Consider the following 22,705-nt stretch of genomic DNA (forward strand, 5'->3'; position numbering starts at 1 on the left):
AAACACAATGTTGGATCCAAGTGCAGTTTAAAGTTTATTTAAGCAAGGCAACAAAAGTAAGTCCAGCAATGAACAAAATGAACCATCCATATAGGACCAGACAATAAACAAGAGAAACACTGGGTATCATAGACAAGAAGGGACAGGTTTGGCAATGAATAGCCATGGTAACATATGAGGGTAACTATGGAAACAAACAAAAAATGCAAAGCAGTAAGGGAAACAGAAACTAAACACAGGAAGTGAACACAGAAAAAATACAAAACAGGAAAACACAAGACCATCGTCATCACACTCAGTCCTGGAGGGCCAGTGTCCTACAGAATTTAGCTCCAACTTTAATCAAACATACCTGAACCAGCTAATCAAGGTCTTAATAGGTATACTTGAAACTTCCAGGCAGGGGTGCATTTCCCAAAAGCATCGTTAGCCAACTATGTTCGCAAGTTCCGTCGTTACCAATATAGTTCAACGATTCAGTGTTTCTCGAAACCATAGTTCAAACAAAGATTCGCAAACAGCATCACAAACTTAGGTAGTTGGAACTACAGCTCTCGACCTGTGGTTAGAAGCATAGTTCCTTGTTAGTAATATATATTGGCTCAATAAATTATGCTCTTGGGCACAATAAGCAAGCTAATATGCAGTACACTCTATATCTTTCACTCGATCTAAATATAAATGCATTTTAATCTATGTATTTTTAAACTTCCTCTGTAAGCGCTGTTTTTAAATAGTGAGCATAAATGCCTAAGGGAACCCCGGAGTATGACGTAAGAGGGAACCAACGATGAATCAAACATCAAATAAAGCGAAATGACAGGGAACAAAAATAGTAAATTAGTCATCAGGTGCCATATTCAATATAGCTGTGTTTTAGATAATTTTAATCAGTTAAATAACATAAGTTATTACTTGGTAACGTCATTAACAACGGCCCTACATTGTTGAACTAATATGGTTCAAACGACGGAGATGCGACTGTGTTCGGGAAACAGCTGTGACTAGCTATTTTGTTTCCACAACAATGCATCATACTACGGAGGTTAATCAGCGTCATTGTACGGGAAACACACCCCAGGTGTGTTGAGGCAAGTTGGAGCTAAACTCTGCAGGACACCGGCCCTCCAGGATCAAGTTTGGTGACCCCTGCACAAGATTATTATTATTATTATTATTATTATTATTAATAATAATAATAATAATAATAAAATGCAGTATTTTAAACATCTGATATACAGTCATACTGAAAGCATTTGTTTCTAATATAAAACTATATTTATAAGCAGAATCATAAATATTTAAATTCTGGTGTCGTTATTGTCCTCTGCATGAGGGAGAAGAACCAAACCAAACCAAGTCCATTCCTGATGTAACACCAAATTTAGCATTTTAAATTCACTGGAGAGACAGTCAATCTGAAGTGTGTGATTGAGTCTTACAGTAACTGGAGACGGAGAAATGGCCTGACATATGACTGGAAATATGACTGGACATACTACCAGACACCTGAGTGGAGATATGTGTGGTATAAAGGCACAGACAGTGTAATGTTAAAGACATCTGTTCATTACACTGTAAACAAAAACACTCTCACTATCAGAGGAGCTACTGAGTCTGATCAGGATCAGTACTGGTGTAGAGGACAGAGAGATGAAAGACCAAAATCATCACGTTTAAGCTCTGCTGTTTCTTTTACTGTTAAGGGTGAGTTCAATATCATTGTTCTCCTAAACTCACTCTATGTCCACATATATAATCTAGAGACTGTGGTTTTGTTCAACATACTATCTTGCTAAATGAAAATAATTCAGTATAAACTCTATTCTGCCTACTACCTGTTATTAGTATGTGAAACTGATCACATTATGCAACAATAAATGATTCAAACTGTAGTGGCTCCACTGTCACATGGCCTCATCATATTGCAAATTAAATTCAGCACTCAAAGAAAATTAATCACAATACAATGATGTGGTTTTTATCAATATTTCATTAGTGTTCATATACTGATCACAATCAGCTCATTTAAAATCAATAACTGTCTCAACACTTTTCCTATACTCTTCTGTATCAGCCACATCTGTGCTTAAAAATGACTGAAGCAATTCATTTTTAGTCTTTATTCTGTTTGGATGCAGAACTGTATATTAAAACTCAGTAGCAACTATCACTACTTAAGTATTTCATGCATATGATGTACACACAACCTGCAGTTTAATGTAAAAACCTCTACAATATTTACTCTGTCATAGTGTTGTGCCATGTGCATTTTTCCCTCCTGATCAAACTCTCCTTTTTAGGGAAATGAGGCTGATCATAGAATCTGCTGATGCAGACAAATACACAGGTAAATCTGTTCTTGTTCTCCTGCAGGTCCAAAGCCAAAGCCTGAACTCACATCAGATCCTGCAGGAGCTGCACTGACAGGAAACACAGTGACTTTGACCTGTCGCATGGATCCGTCCACTGGATGGGACTTTTACTGGTACAAACACACACTGAACTCTGAGACAAAGAAGACAGAAACAAACTCCTACAGAGTGAAGATTGATTCAGTGTCTGATGGAGGCCAGTACTGGTGTAGAGCTGGAAGAGGGAAACCAGTCTACTACACACAATACAGTGATGCACTGTGGGTAAATGTTACAGGTGAGAGAGAACATAGTATGTGACACAACATACAGATCACAGACAATATCTACAGAACTTATAAAACATTGAATCAAAAATAAATGCAATAATCTGTGTTTGTACAGTGAGTCCTAAAGCTGTGGTGACGGTACGACCTGATGAACGAGTGTTCAGAGGAGAAACAGTCACTCTCAGATGTGATATAAAGTGGGGAGGAGACACTGAGTGGACGTACAGATGGGAAATAGAGGGAACAAACTACCAACATAAAAACTCTGTCAGCCAAATCTCAACACAAGAGTGGAACATCAGCAGTGTTGATCACATTCACAGTGGTAAATACACCTGTACAGGACAGATGGATAAACAAAGCTCTCAGCGCAGTGATGCTGTTACACTGAATGTATCAGGTGAGTTTGTGTGTTTGTTCATTATTATCAGTGTTTTCAGCTTCTCTCTCAGTTTCTCTGTGGCTCTATAACTCCTCATGTTTTGTTCAGCTGAAGCTCAGGCAGCAGTGCGAGTGTCTCCACAGCCGTGGCTGACTGAAGGAGACTCAGTGACTCTGATCTGTGAGGTTACAGGCTCCTCTACAGGCTGGACGTTCAGCTGGTTCAGAGATGATGATCATCTGTCAGACAGCAGCAGAGGAGCTGGAGGCTCTTACACTCTCAGTCCTGCTGCTCTACAGCACACAGGAGTTTATACGTGCAGAGCAGAGAGAGGACGACCGGCCTATTACACAAACTACAGTAACACACAGCCACTGTGGATCACTGGTGAGTCTGTGTGACACTATTTATGCTTGTGTTCATCTGTATTTGTGTTGCATTACAGTCTCTAGCACAGGGAGGCAAAACCATCTGAAACAAATGCTGTCAAAAACCTGCTCTCACTTCCTTCCAATTCTTAGTCTAAACCAGATCAGAAGTGCTATCAAATACACACTCATAATATATGCATTATAAGACCCTTCTTATTTCAAACTTTAGTGCTAAATTTCATCTTAATTGTTCTTAATTACAGATTTTATTACACAAACACATGTGTGCTGTCATTTTTTAATGATATTTTCTTCTTCTCAGGTGTTTCTCGTTCAGTGTCTCTGGTGGTCAGTCCCAGCAGAAGTCAACACTTCTCATCTGACTCTCTCTCTCTGAGCTGTGAGGATCAGAGTAACTCTGCTGGATGGACAGTGAGAAGATACACAGACAGAAACACAGAAGATTGTTCAAAACAAACAGGATCTACATGTCGAATCGTCTCTCTCAGCACATCTGACACTGGAGTTTACTGGTGTCAGTCTGAATCTGGAGAGAAACGTCATCCTCTCAACATCACTGTACATGGTGAGTCTTGTTTCTAACTCACACTTTCTATTCTAATTTCTAAAAATCTCACATTTTCCACTATTGGTCAGCTGATCACAGGCTGACAATACTATACAATAATTTGAATGATTTTTAGATATTATAGTGTCCACATTCATCAGACAGTCTCTTCGCATTTAAACCCATTTTATAGTTTTTGGTCAGACTACTGTACATGGAATCAGTTTCAAGCTGTTAAAAGTTTGACTACACAACACATTGTTTTGATATCTTCTTACTATTTGCAGTAAGCACACGTTTCTTGTGTTGTGTAGATGGTGATGTGATTCTGGTGAGTTCTGTTGATCCTGTGATTGAGGGAGATACTCTGACTCTACACTGTTTACATCGATCTACAAACTCCCCGATCCTCACAGCTGATTTCTATAAAGACGGGTCACTCATCCAGAATCAGACGACAGGAGAGATGAACATCACTACTGTCTCAAAGTCACATGAGGGTTTCTACTACTGTAAAACAGAGAGAGGACAGTCACTCCACAGCTGGATCTCAGTCAGAGGTGAATGTAAAAGTATAACAAAAGTATAACTAACTAATCACACAAATCATCAGAACCTCAGAATCAACATCTTAATTAAAAGGGCATTAACTACAGGATTAGAATAAAATTGACACAATCTCATGTTATACCAATCCTGTATTTTCTTTTTTGGAACACAAACAAAAACCTATTTTGTTTTAGTTTAGTTTAGTTTACATTTTGTGGGGTAAACTATTCCCTAATACAGAGCTAAGGGGACATTATAGATTAGATTATGTATTTCAGTGCTTGTGTGCAAGTATTTTACTCAAAGTATTTAGGGGCTCTGCAATGTTTCTCAATAATGTGCTTGTTTCTCTGTTTTTCAGCGTCACGTTCAGGTCAGATTTTTGTCTTCAACATTGCCAGTTTTCTTCTGGCAGCTTGTCCGTATCTGCTGTCTACAATTGTGCTGCTGTTCAAATGCTACAGAGCGAGAGGTAAAACTTTTGTCTTCTGTCTCTCTGAGTGTCTTTTCCACAAACTATTCACATTCATTGACAGACATGACTTTACTCTCTGTCTTTTTGTATCAATATTTACAACATACATAAGCAATAACTGTAGTGGAAACTAAACAAAAAGTGTCAGCATGAAATGAACGTGAAAATAAATAAATGTTTTGTGTGTGTTTCACAGTTACATCTGCTGAAGGCCAAATTCAGTATGCTGTAACAGAGTGAAGGAGTGGAATCCCAGATCAACTTCTGCTTCAATATATATCCTTTTGAGTGGTCATTGATGTTAAATACATCATTGTATTTAACCTCTTAGATTTTAGTTTATTTAGTAAAGTTATATATTTATAATTGCTTAGTAGTTAGCTGAGTTTCTCTCTGAGAAACTGCACTCATTATCTCTATGCTTTGGAAAATACCTGATAAGAGAACAAATCTGAACCACTCAACCTTGAAGGAATTGTGTACTCTCTATGTGTGTGAATAACTGACTCCAGAACAGATGGACATCATCAGACAATGTGACGCAAGAAGTGCTGATATATGCTCTCGGTGGGCCACATCGATCCTAAGACCAGATCTCGGTTGTCACCTAATAATCACCAGAGATATAGTTTGTACATGTCCATGAGTGGAGTTTATGTTTCATCCAACCAGAAGCCGTTTTTTCCAAGTAATGATGTAGTTAGTGACTGTTAGAGTATAATTGCTGTTGTATTGAGAGTGTACACAGAGCGGCCTATGAACTCCATCGAGAGTGTTGAAGCTGACTTCTGCTGATGAAACTGCAAACTATTTTTCTTCAGTAAATTTTTCTTCAATTGATTGCATCTCTGACTCCTGGTCTTTGTTCATCATATCTGGTCCTTGGGTTTTAACTTTAAATTCCCCTAAAACATTAATAAACTTCAAACCGATATTTCCTCCATTCTCTAAACCACATGTAGGGTCACAGGATGCTGAAGTCTCAGGCTGAAGGCTGGGAAACACTCTGGTCATGGCCAGTCCATCTCAAGACTAACAGACACACATTCACACTCATATAGACAATTTAGTGTCTCTAATTCACCTGTGCTGTATATCAGAGTGTGGGAGAAACCAAACTGACACATGGAGAACAAGCAAACCCCACACAAAAAGGCCTCCAGACTGTATATATCTTCCATTCAAAGGGCATTAAAGAGTGTGAGAGGCTAATTTATATTGTATTTATTTACAGAGGTATATGATGTCACATTTCACACTTCTCTAGTAAGTTTCGTCTGCGTGTGAAGACGCAGGCAGCGGCGCAGCACAAATCCATGAAGGAACGTTCCTAAGTGACGTAAACTTAAATGGATTTCCCCTGCTCAGGGAGTAGGGAGCAACACAGTTCATGCACGCAGCTCTTCTAATGAGCTGGTTATCTGAAACAGGTGTGTTAACTAGGAGAGACATACAAAATAAGCATAGCGGGGGTCGCGGGGACTGGAGTTGAGAAACGCTGCTCTATGGGGTTCAGGTCTGGTAAGTTTGCTGGCCAGTCAAAAACACCAACACTATGGTCATTTAACCAACTTTTGGTGCTTTTGGCAGTGTGGGCAGGTGCCAAATCCTGCTGGAAAATGAAATCAGCATCTTTAAATAGCTGGTCAGCAAAAGGAAGCATGAAGTGCTCTAAAATTTCTTGATAAACGGGTGCAGAGACTTTGGTTTTCAAAAAACACACACATTTTTCCTTCCACTCAACTTTCTGTTAACATGCTTGGATACAGCACTCTGTGAACAGCCAGCTTCTTTGGCAATGAATGTTTGTGGCTTACCCTCCTTGTGAAGGGTGTCAGTGATTGTCTTCTGGACAACTGTCAGGTCAGCAGTCTTCCCCATGATTATGTAGCCTAGTGAACTAAACTGAGAGACCATTTTGAAGGCTCAGGAGACCTTTGCATGTGTTTTGAGTTAATTAGCTGATTGGCATGTCACCATATTCTAAATAGTTGAGATAGTGAATTGGTGGGTTTTTGTTAAATGTGAGCCAAAATCATCACAATTAAAAGAACCAAAGACTTAAACTACTTCAGTCTGTGTGCATTGGCTTTATTTAATACACGAGTTTCACAATTTGAGTTGAAGTACTTAAATAAATGAACTTTTCCACAACATTCTAATTTACTGAGATGCACCTGTATATATGTATATGTGTGTGTATATGTATATGCATGCATGTGCACAGATAGGGCTCAACGCCCTTATTCCCTTTTTTTCCCCCTTCTTCTTCAGCACCGTGAAAACTAGAAGTAAACACACAAATAGCTGGTTAGTAAGCCTTTGGCATAACACAAATTTACAAATAAATCCTCACACCTTTTACAGTGCATCATCACGCATATATGCCATGCACATGACCCTTAATGTCTCTTAAAGCTATTTAAAACTAACAACACATAAATAATAATTTGATCTGTAAACACTTTAAACTTTCCTGGTATAAGATACACAACAAAACAAAATTCCAGAAACAGTCAATGTAGACATTTTACATCATTAAAGATTTCCATCTCTTAAACGTGAAACCAAAAAGACTAAAAAACATGGAACCAAAAATCTATCTTGATGGAATGAATGAAGTTCCACAGCAGCTGAGCTGAACAAAGTCTTGGAAAGGTGAATAAAGATCTTGTTATTTTAATAAGTACAGCATTTTCTTTACGTAGGAAACACAGTGTCTATAAAGGCTCATATTTCATGTATTTTAAGGTCTAAGACGTGTGTTTGCTGACACTTGGCCCGTTCCCTTGCGTTTAGATGCTGATTTCTTTTTGGCTGCTTTGGTCACAGCAGCTACCATGGTCTCTGGACTAAAACTCAAATCGACTAATCATCAACAAGGAGCCACTGCTGGGCAGTAGGGTGGGTGGATCGATCCTGATATCGATAGTATCGATACCAATGTTGGTGTTGGTATTGGTATCGGATCGATACTAGCCTGGTGAGATGGATACTTAAGGTTAATTTTCTATGCACTGCACTTAACAAAATGCTTTATACATTCAGCAAAGAGTAGACATGTGTATGCCGCTCTTTTCACGTCTCATATCCAAACATTGCTGTTCCTCCCCTGCTGTTTTGTTGTCATGCCATCACATGACTCAGCAGCTCCAAGCACAAGCAGGTAGGCTACGAGAACAGTGCTGTAGCGTTTGGGCCATTTAGACACACAATTGTTCGTTTGATTTACTAAATCAATTATTCATTAAATTAACAAATAATCACAGACCCCCTCACCCAATCCACAATACTGGCTGCCAGGACATCTCCAATGGCCCACCAGGCCCCTGGTTACCATGACAACCAGGATACCTCGACTAGATCAGATAAACTATATGACCTACAAGTATAGAGAGAATCTTCCCCTACTTAAATCTCTCTAAAACAGAAACATACTGCTATAGGAAATGACATTCATTCACAGACAAACCTATCTTTGACCTTCCTATCACACATAGCCCCAGGTCATTGTGTATAGTATGACTGCCTTGTATTTTGTGTTTTCATTGTGTTGTATGCATTTGTTATGATAGATCTCTAGTGTAGTATAACTTACCTATGCCATGTTTGGTCTCTCTGAATTTGTATTTTGATGATCTAAAAGATGGTGTATATTATATGTTGATACCTATGCAACATATTAGTGTTTTAAAAATCTTTAGTAGTTTTACATCAACACCCAATCGAATTACATATGCAAAATACCATGCTCACAGACAAAGAGTCGTAAACTTTCCCTCCAAAGGTGAAAGTCACCATTGGCTCTCGGACCTCCTGGAGGCATAGCCTCCAGAGAACTTAATGTGTCACATGAGTGATCCCCTACTCTCTTGGCTGGGCATGACGATGCTCCCCTTGCTGCTGGAGGGTCTTGTAACCCCTGGGCGGATCAGGTGTTCCTCCTGTCTCTCGGGACTAAGAAGCCTGTCCCGAAGCACTGACTTCTCAAATTGGTCAAATGTATCGGCTCCATGGCAGTATTATCAGACAGCTAGCTTCGGCTAATTGTCTGTTTGGTGTAGTGATGCTCCCCTCACCTTGAGGGTTGGTTCTAAGCATTCCCCCAACCGGGCAACTGAGGTTCGCCCTTACTGCCTTCCCCTTGGAGTCTTGTTTGGAATGCCTAGCAGTGCTCCCCTCATTGTGAGGGTCATCTGCTAGCACACCTTTTCTAATAAGCTGTATTTCTTATTAGACAATCCTTTGGGCACTTTTCTTAAATCCACACTGTGGGTGTTAAGGGGTCTAATAAAAGAGTTGAGCTGATGGTCGTGGTTTGGCTTCTGTTCTGTTTCTGCTTTTTGGGTTTACCCAGAATGGGGAAGATAGTTATTCTTATTCTGCATCTTTAGTGTCATAAACCTTAAAATACTACCACAAGCGCTAGAGATGGGCACTTTTCTTAAATCCACACTGTGGTATAGAATGCCACCTATGTTTTGCATCCATTCTAAGATCCTACATGGTAGGGATTCACACGCTTCGGCCCGTACCCTTCTTGAGTTGGTTCAGACCCCGGCCACCTTGGGTCCCACCCCATGATGAATGTATGCTCCCGATACCCTGTGAGCATCTGCTAGGCTAAATCCCCAAGTTCCTGTGCAAGCTAGTTCCTGTGCACTTTCTATATATGGGTTATCTTGTGCCCATTCTCTGAGTTGGTTGTCCCCGGTCACCTTGGGCCCCACTCTACTTGTGCATCCTTGAGCAGGGGGTTGCTACCTATATTCTGTAGAATGGTTCCTGATGGAATCTATACAGAGCCTGCAGTAGCCCCCTGGGTGACAAGCCAAACTCGGGTATGCAGCTCAGGACGTAAAGCTTAAGACGTAGAAGTGAATGTGTTCTACCGACGAGTGGGGTTTATAACTCAGATCAAAATGATCTCTCTCTCTATCTCTCTCTTTTTTTTGTTGCCACCAACAAGATGATGTAATTGCATTTCCTTTGTAACTTTTTTTTTTTAAATCATTGTTTACCCACTTTTGTCTTTAATAACACTATATACGCTTGCATATTTATACATATGTAATCATTGTGAGTATTACAAATCTGGCCGGTGACCTTCAGTCTGCTCACCACCAGATGTCGCTCTCTCACATTCATATTACATTGACTGTTTCACCACACCCTGGACTACATTCCCCATCAGCCATTGTTCTTATCACCTGCGTCCAATCAGAGACCCTATTTAAGCCCCGGACTTCTGTTCGCTAGTTGCCGAGTATTGAATTGTTTCTAGAATTCATACAAAGCGTTCTCCGTGTTATCCTGTGTCTAGTTTCCTTTTGTTTTGCCTTGTTTTCCCCTGCCTTGTTATCTAGCCTAGTTATTTCATTTTGTCAGTCTCGCTGCCTGCCTTTTGAAACCCCTCGCCTGTCTTTTCGGATTACTGTTTTGCCTAGCCCTCAGATAACGTTCGTCGCTGATCGACCCACGCCTGCTTTATGGACTATTCTTTGTCTTGCTCCTGCACACCTGTATGCCGTTGCCTTACCCTGCCTGCCTTGACCATGTCTTTGTCTCGTCCCTTAAATAAAAGTTTGCAGATGGATCCCCTCGCCTCTCGTCTCACTCACACTGTTACAGTAAGTCTCAGTTATTAACATTTGTTTAAATTTGCAGAGATTTGATAACCATAAAAATGGTAGCCATATCATGTAGCATCAATATTCACAGTCAAAGTGAGTTCTGCAGATGATTCTCTCAGTGGTGTGGTTTGGTTGTAGATGTAATGAAAGTCACAGCAATTTGTGAGTTGTTTCTATATAGTGGGCCTCATTTTTATTAGGCCATGAGTACAAAATGTTCACATTTACACATTGCACCGACAACTTTCAGCTCATTGCTGAAGACACGTTGTTATTTGTGTATTGAGAACTTTAGAAGCTGCTTATAGTGAGAAAATGACAGAAGTGTTAAGAGGCCTAATAAAAGAGTTGAGCTGATGGTCGTGGTTTGGCTTCTGTTCTGTTTCTGCTTTTTAGGTTTACCAGAATGGGGAAGATAGTTATTCGTATTCTGCATCTTTAGTGTCATAAACTATTTATGGTGTGGACTTCTGCCTGGTACAATTATGCTGTTTGGATTAGGGCTTGTAAAATTGCACAGGCTCCTAATAACTGTTTACATCCATTACATACTTTTTGTCTTGACTTGTAAGGACTGCTCTCTAAAATCTATAAAAAACTAAAATGTTTTACTGCTTTACTTAGACTGGATGACTGCAGCGTCAAACGGCAATAAAGCATTCTGCTGTAGACCTTCACTTCTCAGACCACTTCTCATTTTTTAAAATAACCTCTGTTATAACTACTCGCTTTGGAGATGAAATAAACATTTTAAATGTTGTTGTGGTGACAACAACATTGTTGTGGTGAATCAAAATCATTTTATAAACTGTATGCGTCAATTGCGTGTAACAGAACGTCACTTACTTTAAATAATTTCATGTGTTGTTCATATTTTGTCTCTGATAGTGTGAACATACCAAAAGAGAAGTGAAACATCGCAAAATTGATCTCTTTGTTTACTTCTTATTGCAACAATCACACTGTTATCATCTAATCACCCAATCATCAAGCATCTAAAACGAAATATATAGTCAGATAATGCTAAAATTTAATAAAATGGATTTTACTTGTTTTTTCAATCGCTGTGTAAAAGCAGTTTAGTTGCCATAATTATTCAAATAAGAGTGATTAGTTGCCAGAATAACTCAAATAAGAGTGGACCTTAACAGGCCTACATTAGGATTCATCTCATAGGATTTTACTTCATATTCACTGTTCTGTCCATAACTTCCAAACTTTGAATAAGTCTTTTCAAATAGACAAAACAGCTTTAACAACTTGCATGCAATTAAGGAGCAGCTAAATATCTTATGGATCTCTTTTTCTTTCTGTTTCTTCATGTATTTCTGTGTAGAGTTTTGTCTCCTCCCTCATTTCAGGAAGTGTCTGATTTAATGCACACAGCACTGTTAAAACAGTCTATTAATGTGTCAGTATGGGGTCCAGTGCACTGCCTGTCATACTCTGTGAGTATTTTATTATATTCTACATTATCTTCTGTTTTGTTATTCTGTTTTTAAAACAGTATTCAGCTGAAGATTAAAGATTGTGCGCTGTGTAGGTGGGTCTATGAAACTTGCTGTTTATTGATTATTTATTGTTCAGATTCAATGTGATGATATGTTACGTGTGTATCAGATAACATACATTTATCTGTGCTGTGTTTGAAAGATGGAGGCCCCCGTGGACATGTGCTTTTGCTTGGTTTTGTTGTGACACTCATTCTTCCAATTTCAAGTAGTTCAGTTAAATCAGACGTATTTGTGTTAATATAGGTTTGGTGTTGTATGACATTGTATCTTTAAATAGTCTCTATGTAGGTCGTAGACTCGGAGAGTTTGAGTGTCTTTGGTCTTCATTTTGAACAGCATACTGTCAGGGTTACCTACTGCGAGGAGCAAGGAGTCTTTAATAACACAGGGCAGGCAGAAACACACATGTAGCACAAGTCATAGATGTGAAGATGTGTAATACCAGACAAAGTAATCAAGGGGCAGACAAGACTTTAAATAGAGGGTATGCATGTGACATCACTGTCAGCTGGAGTGGCTGCGGCTCCGCCCACATTGTGGTAAAAAGACTGATGCTGCATCCCAATGTGTCTACTTATACTACGTCCTTAAAGGATGTACTCTTTTGGTGAAGAAAATGTATACCCTTTTGAGTGTGTAGTAGAAGAGTAGGCAAGCTTTGGGACATACTATCACATCACACAACTGCGTCTTTCCCATGTCACAGTAAACTGGCCTGTAAATCATCTTGTCACAGTTAACATCCTTCACATTTAATTTCTTTTAACTTCCTACCGTATTGGAGAGAAAAGAAGTAGCAGGTTGATCTGCCAGTTGCGTGTCTTTAATGATGAAAACAGCTAATATTTTCTGCATAAAGATGCATTTAAAAGTTACAATCAAACAAATAAAGTTACAACCAAACGGATGTTTATAAAACTTCACATTGCTGTTGCAGATGAAATATAACACAGATAGCATTAAATACATATTTTTAACCAGGTTAAATGTTGTTTATTAGTAACTCAAACCCTTTTTTTCTAAACATCTCTACGTAACCGCCGGTCACGCACATCCGCCATGTTTGTAGTTTTTTTCAACGTGTTTTATTCGTGTTTGTAGTTCTGGACTGAATCCTTGAATTGAGGGCAGTATTAGCTATTAGAGTGTGCACGGATCCGCACTTCAAAAATCAACCTGAAATAGTAGACCATCCAGGGACTTTTGGCATACTCTTTTCAGCATACTATGTTTTGGGACACACTTATTGTAATCTCACATACTATTTAGATTGGATAGTATGAACATTGGGACGCAGGGCGAGTGGCAGCATTGGTTTCAACGTGAATGCAGCGACAGAACACACAAAACATCTCTAAAACCAGAACGAGCTTTGCGATTCACTGTACCCAACAAACATGAGACGTCCACCCGACGTGCAGATCATGTCTATATTCCGACAAAGACGCTGAAATGACGTCGTTTGGACGTACTTTTGCTCAGTGGGTACAAATAGATTTGACAAGAAACCTGAGGTTTTTTTTTTTTTTGATCCAAGGTGGCAGCGCAGTCAGGCGCAGCGGCTGCTCCGGGTCCCAAAAACGGTGCTTTTTATGTCTTTTAATGTTGTCTGTTTGTCTCAAAATAGTGTCAGTTTACCACTATTTCATAAGGAAATCACTCCAAAATACATCTATGATCGCCAAAGCCTTTTGGAAATCGGCAATGCATACATCTCGCACCGGCGACAACTTAGAAGCTCCATGGCCTTTGCTTACTGCTAAAGCCGACCTCTGAGACCACGGCCTCATCTACTGATGCTAGCCACACAAAGCGGCAGCGCCGGTGGTATGAGAGGGGACAGAAGCGCGGCAAGCGCGAAGGCATGTGAGCTAGGCTAAGGGCTAACCCCACCAGACCAGCTCTTCCAACACTCATGCTCTCTAATGTTCACTCACTGGAAAATAAACTGGAGTCATTTCAACTCAGTCGCTCTACACTGCATGAGGCAAGGGATTGTTATGTTTTTGTTTTTACTGAAACATGGCTAAACGACAACATTCCCAACTCGGGAATGCACAGGCTAACCTGCTACCGAGCAGACAGAGATACAGCACTGTAAGACTCGCGGGGGAGGACTGTGTGTTTATATCAACAAGGGATGGTGTAACAATGCTGTGCTAGTGACAAAACACTGATCATCGCTGGTGGAGTTTATGCTTGTGAAGTTCTATCTGCCGCGGGAGTTCACGCCCATTGTTATTGTTGTGGTTTACATTCCGCCATGTACAAACACTAAGGACGTGCTTCGCGAGCTGTACAGTGCCATCAGCGAACAACAGACAAAAAACCCTGACGACTTTTTCATCATTGCCGGCGATTTCAACCCCGCAAACTTAAAGTCAGTTTTGCCAAAGTTCTACCAACATGTGAACTTTGCAACAAGGGGAAACAACACTCTGGACTTGGTTTACACAACAGAAAAAAAAAATGCGTACAAAGCTGAACCCCGCCCCCACCTCGGATACTCAGACCACATCTCTGTTATGCTAATCCCAGCATACAGACCACTTCTCAAACTTGCCAAACAGGTTCCAAAACAGATCACAGTATGGCCATATGATGCCACCTCAACACTACAGGACTGCTTTCAGTGCACAGACTGGAACATGTTCAGAGAGGCGGCCACCTACAACAACCACACAACAACCTGCATGAATATACTGAAACTGTGACTGCTTACATCAAAAAGTGCATTGATGATATGACAGTCACCAAGACCATCACCACACGTGCAAACCAGAAACTGTGGATGACAGCAGAGGTTCGGGGGCTGCTAAAGACCAGAGATGATGCATTCAGATCAGGAGACAAAGCAGCCCTAAAAACAGCAAGAACCAATCTGTCCCGTGGCATCAAGCAAGCAAAACGCTTTTATGCAAAAAAAAAAAAAAAAATCGCTTTACTGACAGCAAAGACACACAGAGTCTGTGGCAAGCCATTCAGACCATCACTGATTACAAGCCCCTGCTATAGGCCTGCGATGATGACACATCCCTCCCAGACGCACTCAATGAGTTTGAAATGCAGAATGACACACCTGCACAAAAACTACCCACACCCTCTCCAGCCAACGTAAAGAAGACTCTATCCAGGGTTAACCCACGCAATGATGCGGATCCTGACAACATACCTGGCCGTGTACTGAGAGACTGTGCTGCACAGCTGGTGGATGTCCTAACAGATATCTTCAACACCTCGCTGAGCCAGGCAGTCGTCCCCACGTGTCTCAAATTCAACTCCATTATTCCAGTACCAAAGAAAGTCCCCTGTGTCTAAATGACTACCGTCCCATAGCACTGACTCCAATCATGATGAAGTGCTTTGGGAGGTTAGTTATGCACAATATCAAAACCAGCCTCCCCAACACAATCGATCCGCTCCAGTTTGCATACCGTCCAAACCGCTCCACGGACGATGCCGTTTCCTTCACCCTCCACCTGGCTCTTACTCACTTAGAAAACAAAGACTCTTATGTTAGAATGCTGTTCATTGACTTCAGCTCAGCATTCAACACAATAATCCCACAACAGCTCATCAACAAACTAAACCTTCTGGGCCTCAACACCTTCCTTTGCAATTGGATCTTGGACTTTTTAACTGGAAGACCTCAGTCAGTCCGCGTCGCCCACAACACCTCGAGCACTACCACACTGAGCACAGGTGCCCCACAGGGCTGTGTGCTCAGCCCGCTGCTCTTCACGCTGCTGACCCACGACTGCACTGCCAAGTTCAGCTCCAACCACATCATTAAGTTTGCTGATGACACAACGGTGGTAGGGCTCATCAGCAACAACGATGAAACACCCTACAGAGAGGAAGTGGCAAAACTGGTTGAATGGTGTGGTGCAAACAACCTGTCCCTCAATTTGAGTAAGACAAAGGAGGTTGTGATGGACTTCAGGAGGAACTCTGTTGACCACTACACACTGACCATCGACAGCTCGGCTGTGGAGAGAGTCAGCAGCACTAAATTCCTGGGGGTGCACATCACAGAGGATCTCACCTGGACTACTAACACCATGTCATTCTCCAAGAAGGCACAACAGCGCCGACACTTACTCCGCCGGCTGAAAAGGGCAAGTCTCCCTCCACCCATCCTCACCACATTCTACAGGGGAACCATTGAGAGTGTGCTGACCAGCTGCATCACTGTCTGGTACGGGAACCACATTATCATGCACCGTTATTATGTAAACTACTTGTATAGTCTGTCTTAGGTTATGTGTATGTATAATCAATTATTGATAGTATATGTATAGTTACATGTATAGGTTTAAAAAATGGTTTCTACATCTAGTGTATGTATGTTCATATTTATGTTTATTTATGTAGTTCTGTGGTCCTGCGAGACACGACATTTCGTTCCACTGTATGTCCACACATGTAGCGGAATGACAATAAAGCTTGACTTGACTTGACTTGTATATTTTTACAGACTGCTAAAAGCTACTGAAAAGAGAAGCAAATTAATCGTTGCAATTCAAAGAAACAGATGGTCTCCGGGCAATGAAAAACACGGATTTGCAGTTATCATATCCTGTATATTGTATTATAGTATATCATATTGACAACTCACCAACTAAATATTTACCATCTTAAATTCTGCATATCTGAATGTTTTTAAATAAACACCGACAAATACTATATACGTTTTTCAGCTGGATGATATGATGATATACAGTAGTAAACATTTGAAGTGGATCAAAACCTTTCATCAAAGTTGTTCTAAAACAAAAACAATATCCGTTCTTTTAGGATAACTTTGAACTTTTTTGATCCACTTCAAATGCTGATTACTGTATATAACATTGATATAAGTGATCACCAGGGTTAAGACCAACCTATTTTGTATTTACAAAATGAGATCACAGGCAAATTTGTTTTATTTATTTTCCCCAATGTCAAAATCAGACACATATAAGTGTTAGATAACATGATTCCTGGCTGCATCAGTATCCATTGACCACTGGATATTTGTTAAGTTGTTAGGAACATTATATCAAGATGAGCAACCTTTAAATTGATTATCGTTAGTTTTACTTGAGTTTTCGCATCTTCCCTATTAAATCCATTCACGCTGAAGGCTCTTTTGCCACTCAGTCTGGCTGAGGGGGCATGTCCCGGCGGGAAAGTGGCGTCAATGCATACCCTCTATACAAGACTAAACAAGGGTAGTTGGCGAGACACAGGTGAATCAAATGAGACAATCAACCAAGGGAAAAACTAGGTCACAGAGAGCACATGGGGAGAAAAACACACACACACTAGCTGTGTTTCCATTACACTTCAAGATTAAAATTGCTAAATGAATTAAAATTGCTATTTGAAAATACTCCTAATGGAAACGCGTCAATTTCGCAAAAACTCCCATATGTCGCAAATTTTTTATGCTCCCATGAGGTGGTTTTCAGGCAATTCGAAAAAAGGAATATTAATTTAACACTTAATACGTAGTCGCTCTCAAGTATAAGAGGCTTTCCCTGCCATTAATGCTTAGACTGCATGCATTTGCGGCGCGTAATGGCTCCGAAGCTGATGTTATGTTCATACCAGCAGTGCCACACATTTATGAAGCGGCTCTCCGCAATGCTTCTGTAAAGATACACGTATACGCCTCTTTCGAGCACTGAAGTCACAGCTTTCTGGTTCACTTCAGCTGAAATGGATTTGGTTCATTTATGATATAATTAATGTGAAAACACTCTAAAGTCAAATTCAAATTCTTTTCATGGCCACTATGATGCCACAGTTAAGTTGATGGTGGCACCAGCAAACAGGAAGTGAGTCTTTGCTAATGTGGTTTGGTCTGTAGTGTTTTGTTCCACTGAAGAATCAATGGTGTGAAAAACGTATCCTGGGCACCATTGTGTATGTCAATGTTAAATGATGGAAAGTCTCCACCATCAGTTCTAATGGATGAGCTTCAAAACACAGAAAAAACACTTTCAGTTGAAACTCTAGACATGTTTCAGCATTATTTGCATTGGGTTGAATGAACAAAAATGCTTCATATCTGTGTTTCTTCTGCTTTTAGTGCTGATGTCCTTCATCCACTCTGGACTTACTCAAGGTACTGTGCAGTACTGTAGTACTAAACAAATGTAAATTGTGTTGTAGTGTATTTTTGTGCGTGGATCACATTAGGTTGGTTACGTTGTTTTTTTCTTTTTCTTTTTTTTTTTTATTTTTTTTATGGGGACTCTCCATATACTGTACAAACTGCATTTTCTATCGTCCTATCAACCCTACACCTAAACCTTGCCCTCACAGAAATTTTCTGCATTTGTAGATTAAAAAAAACAAAGAAAAAAAAAAACAAAAACAAAAAAAACAAACAAAAAAAAACACACCACTTAGTATGTGGGGCACAGAAAGTGTCCTCATAAACCACATTCAGTTTGTAATACCTATGTCACACCCATATCATTATACAAATGTGTGTCCTCATAAACCACATAAACATGTGCACACACAAGCACTTAACAGTAAGCTCCAAGTTTTACTGTAATATTGTAGCATAATTGCAAAAATGTTACTTTAGTCCACAAAAGTTCAACTTTGATAAATACTTTTTTTTTTTTTTTTGTAATTGTTGTAATCATTATTTTATAATGTCTCAACAGAAATCTAAATGAGCCATTGAGTGATCATTGCAGCCATCTAGTGGCTGTAGTTAAGGTATCATTTTATTTAATTCTATAGCAGCAACCACATAACCATGACACATTGTCCATGTCCTCTTCATGAATAAAAATAATTTACAGGTTATTTTATAAAAAAAAAAAAAAAAAAAAAAAACATTTTAAAATTCTATTTATGTAAAATTAAATACAGAAATAAAGCACACCAAAATGGCACAGCTGTAGAGATTAAAATATAAATAAATTGATTGATCAAAAAAAAAAAAAAAAAAAAAAAAAAAAAAAAAAAAAATATATATATATATATATATATATATATATATATATTAGGGCTGTCAAATGATTAATCACGATTAATCGCATACAAAATAAAAGTTTGAGTTTGCCTAATTTGTGTTTGTGTACTGTGTGTAATTATTATGAATATATAAATACAAACACATTCATGTATATATTTAAGAAATATTTACAAGTATATGCATTTATTATAATTTTTATATAATTTATATTATCTATAAATAAAAATATTTTGTACATAAAAACATATTTCTCTTAAATACATACATTAATTTGTGTGTATTTATATATACATAATAATTACACACAGTACACACACATAAATTAGGCAAACTCAAACTTTTATTTTGTATGTGATTAATCGTTTGACAGCCCTAATATATATATATATATATATATATATATATATATATATATATATATATATAAAATCAATCAATCAATCAATCAATCAGTAACAAAGTTTGAGAACCCCTGCCGTAAATAAACAGTGCATAAGGGTTTTTTTTTTTCTTTTTTTTTTTCTATTCTATTTACTTGTTTTCTTTTACAATTATTATTTTTAAAATTGCCCTCTAACACTATCATTCTAAATCTCACTTGATTTTGTTTTATTTATTTAAAATAATTGCTACAGGTACGGTAGAAGTCAGGGACTTACATAAGTTGCCCTTTTGTTGGTTTGTTTGCTTCTGTTATTTGTAAGTCACTTTAGATAAAATTTCTGCTAAAATGACTGAATGTACATTTGCAAATGTAAATGCTTTATTGAAACTTCTGACTGAAAACAGACCCACCTGCTGGCCAGGACAGGAACTGTTCAATAATGTTTTAATAACTTTCTCATTTCAAAATCCAATTGAAATGACCAAATAAATAAATTAATGAAAACATTTTATTTCAGCTTTTATCATAATGTAGCAAATTTGACTCATAACTGTATTACTATCAACTCTTAAGTCATATATTCAGTCTTCTAGTTTATGATTTCTTCTGTTCACAGATTTACCCACATCTACACTGACTGTGACACCAGACAGTTTTGTATTCATTGGGGAGACAGTCAATCTGAAGTGTGTGATTGAACCTGATTACGGTGACTGGAGATATGAGTGGTATAAAGGCTGTACAGAGTTAAAACCGTCTGATCATTACACTATATGCAGAGACACTCTCACTATTGGAGGAGTTATTGAGTCTGATCAGGGTCAGTACTGGTGTAGAGGACAGAGAGATGGAAGACCAGCATCATCACAAGAAAGCTGTGAAGTTCATCTCAGTGTGAACGGTAAGTTGAACATCATTGTCCTCCTGAACTCACTCTAGGCAACACCTTACAATAAAGGTACATAAATAATGTACTAATGCCTGAATTAATACTCATGATTAGTGAAGACATGAGCTATCATGAATCAATCCAGAGCTTCTTAACTCTTTAACTTCCACCCCTAAAAGGAGCTAATGAAAAAAAATATTTAACTTACATTTCTTATTAATAGACATCTAATAAGTAGCCTCAAGCACTTTTTTTTTATTTTTTTTTTTATTTATGTTTTATACAGACCTCTACCGTATGGTTGAGATGTCAGTACATGGTAAATCTTGCTTGAAGTTCAGAGAGTTCTTTCATGAGTTATTTTGCAATAATAAAAATTCCTTTGACTTTATTAGTATCTTGGATACATTTTATAACTATCAGGGTCCATGATTTCAACATGAAATGCAAAATTACTTTTGTCTGAAAAGAGGACTGTGGACCACTGAGCAACAGTCCAGTTCTTTTTCTCTGTAGTCCAGGTAAGATGCTTCTGATGTTGTTTATGTTTCAGAAGTGGCTTGGTAGTCCTTTTCCCGAAGACTTCGGAGCGTGGTGACTCTTGATGTGCTAACTCTGCCTTTATTCCACTCCTTGTGAAGCTCTCCCAAGTGTTTGAATCAGCTTTGCTTGACAGTTTTCTCAAGCTTGAGGTCATCCCTGTTGCTTGTGCACCTTTTCTTACCCAATTTCTTCCTTCCAGTCAACTTTGCATTTAATCTGCTTTGATACAGCACTCTGTGAACAGCCACCTCTTTCAGCAATGACCTTCTGTGACTTCTGATCTTTGTGGAGGGTGTTAATGGAAAAAAAAAAAAAAAAAAAAATTTGAAATGTTTTACTTTAAATTTAATGAAACTATAATATGTGACCCTGGACCACAAAACCAGTCATAAGTGTAAATGTTTCAAAAACTGAGGTTTGTACATCATCTTAAAACTGAATAAATAAGCTTTATGTTGATGTATGGATATTTAGGATATGACAATATTTGGCTGAAATACAACTATTTGAAAATGTGGAATCTGAGGGTGCAAAAAAATCCAAATTTTGAGAAAATTGCCTTTAAAGTTGTCCAAATAAAGTTCATAGCAATGCATATTACTAATCAAAAACTACGTTTTGATATATTTACAGTAGGACATTTACAAAGTGTAACGTGGAGAGGGAGACGAGAGGCAAGGGGATCCATATGCACGCTTTTATTAGTGGGACGAGGCAAAGACATGGTCAGACAGGGAGGGTCAGAACAATAACAAACAGGTATAACGGAGGGAGGCACGAGAAAAGTCCGTGGTACAGGCGTGGGTCGATCAATGGCGAACATAATCCATAACGTGAAACAGAAGAATAATCCTTACAACTAGCTAGAGTCCAGACAGGCAGGCAGCGAGACAGACGAAACGAGATAGCCAGGCGAGATTACTAAACACAGGAAAACCAGGAACTCAGGAAACTCGGAAACTCAGGAAACTAGGAAACAGTGCTAGCACCAGGAGAGCGCTAAACGCGACTGATTATCTCCACAATTACACTCCACAATACACGGAGCTTAACGAGAGAAAGTCCGGGGCTTTTATAGGGTTGCTGATTGGCCACAGATGTATGGCGCAATCAGCGTGGTGGATAGTGGGAGATGCAGTCTGGGGTGTAGTGCAACAGTCTGAGTGTGATAATGGAACAAGAGCGACATCTGGTGGTGAGCGGACCGCAGGTCACCGACCAGATTTGTGACACAATTTATCTACACGGAACATGATCTTTACTTAATATCTATGGGATTATTTTTGTGCCAATAAGAATGAACGTAACTTTATAAAACTGAACGTAACTTTCCAAGAAACGATCAAAAATATGCCACTGCAAAAGAAGAAAAACACAATGAAAATGAAAAAATGAACTCAGTCGCACGAATTTAACATGCTCTTCAAATATGCTTCATTCTTTGTTAATGATTTTCAAAGAATCGTTTTCGCGAATCATGGATTCTGAATGTGTTGCCACAGCTTTCGCTTACGCTTCGCAAATTTTCGTTTGCTTTTTTGGCACAAACCTCTCGTGGGGGCGGGCTTAACAGCGATCTACTCTAACTGGCTAATGAGCTTTTGATGGACAGTTGCTCTCTGACCTGGAAGCACGGACGGTGACGTCAGTGGTGCAATACGTCGTGCTTTGTTTATAGAAAATATCAGAACTGTTGCACACTGTACATGAATAAATCTTTTATCGATGTTATTGATTAACGTTACTTTAGCAACACGAACTTACTTCAAG

General features: G+C 39.0%; 2 protein-coding genes across 2 annotated transcripts in view; one reads left to right on the forward strand and one right to left on the reverse strand.

Annotated features, from left to right (window-relative positions):
- Positions 1-22,705, reverse strand: part of LOC127158822 (histone H4) — a 98,605-nt gene that overhangs the window by 19,535 nt on the left and 56,365 nt on the right. The window lies entirely within an intron of this gene.
- LOC127158820 (Fc receptor-like protein 5) overlaps positions 12,004-22,705 on the forward strand; it is a 47,045-nt gene continuing 36,343 nt past the window's right edge. Inside the window, 3 exon segments of the mRNA XM_051101813.1 lie at positions 12,004-12,070; positions 18,213-18,248; positions 20,120-20,404. Coding sequence (XP_050957770.1) covers positions 12,040-12,070; positions 18,213-18,248; positions 20,120-20,404 — 352 coding nt within the window. The 5' untranslated portion in view covers positions 12,004-12,039.

The sequence above is a fragment of the Labeo rohita genome, unplaced genomic scaffold (assembly GCF_022985175.1).
Source record: "Labeo rohita strain BAU-BD-2019 unplaced genomic scaffold, IGBB_LRoh.1.0 scaffold_172, whole genome shotgun sequence".
Taxonomy (NCBI): Eukaryota; Metazoa; Chordata; class Actinopteri; order Cypriniformes; family Cyprinidae; genus Labeo; species Labeo rohita.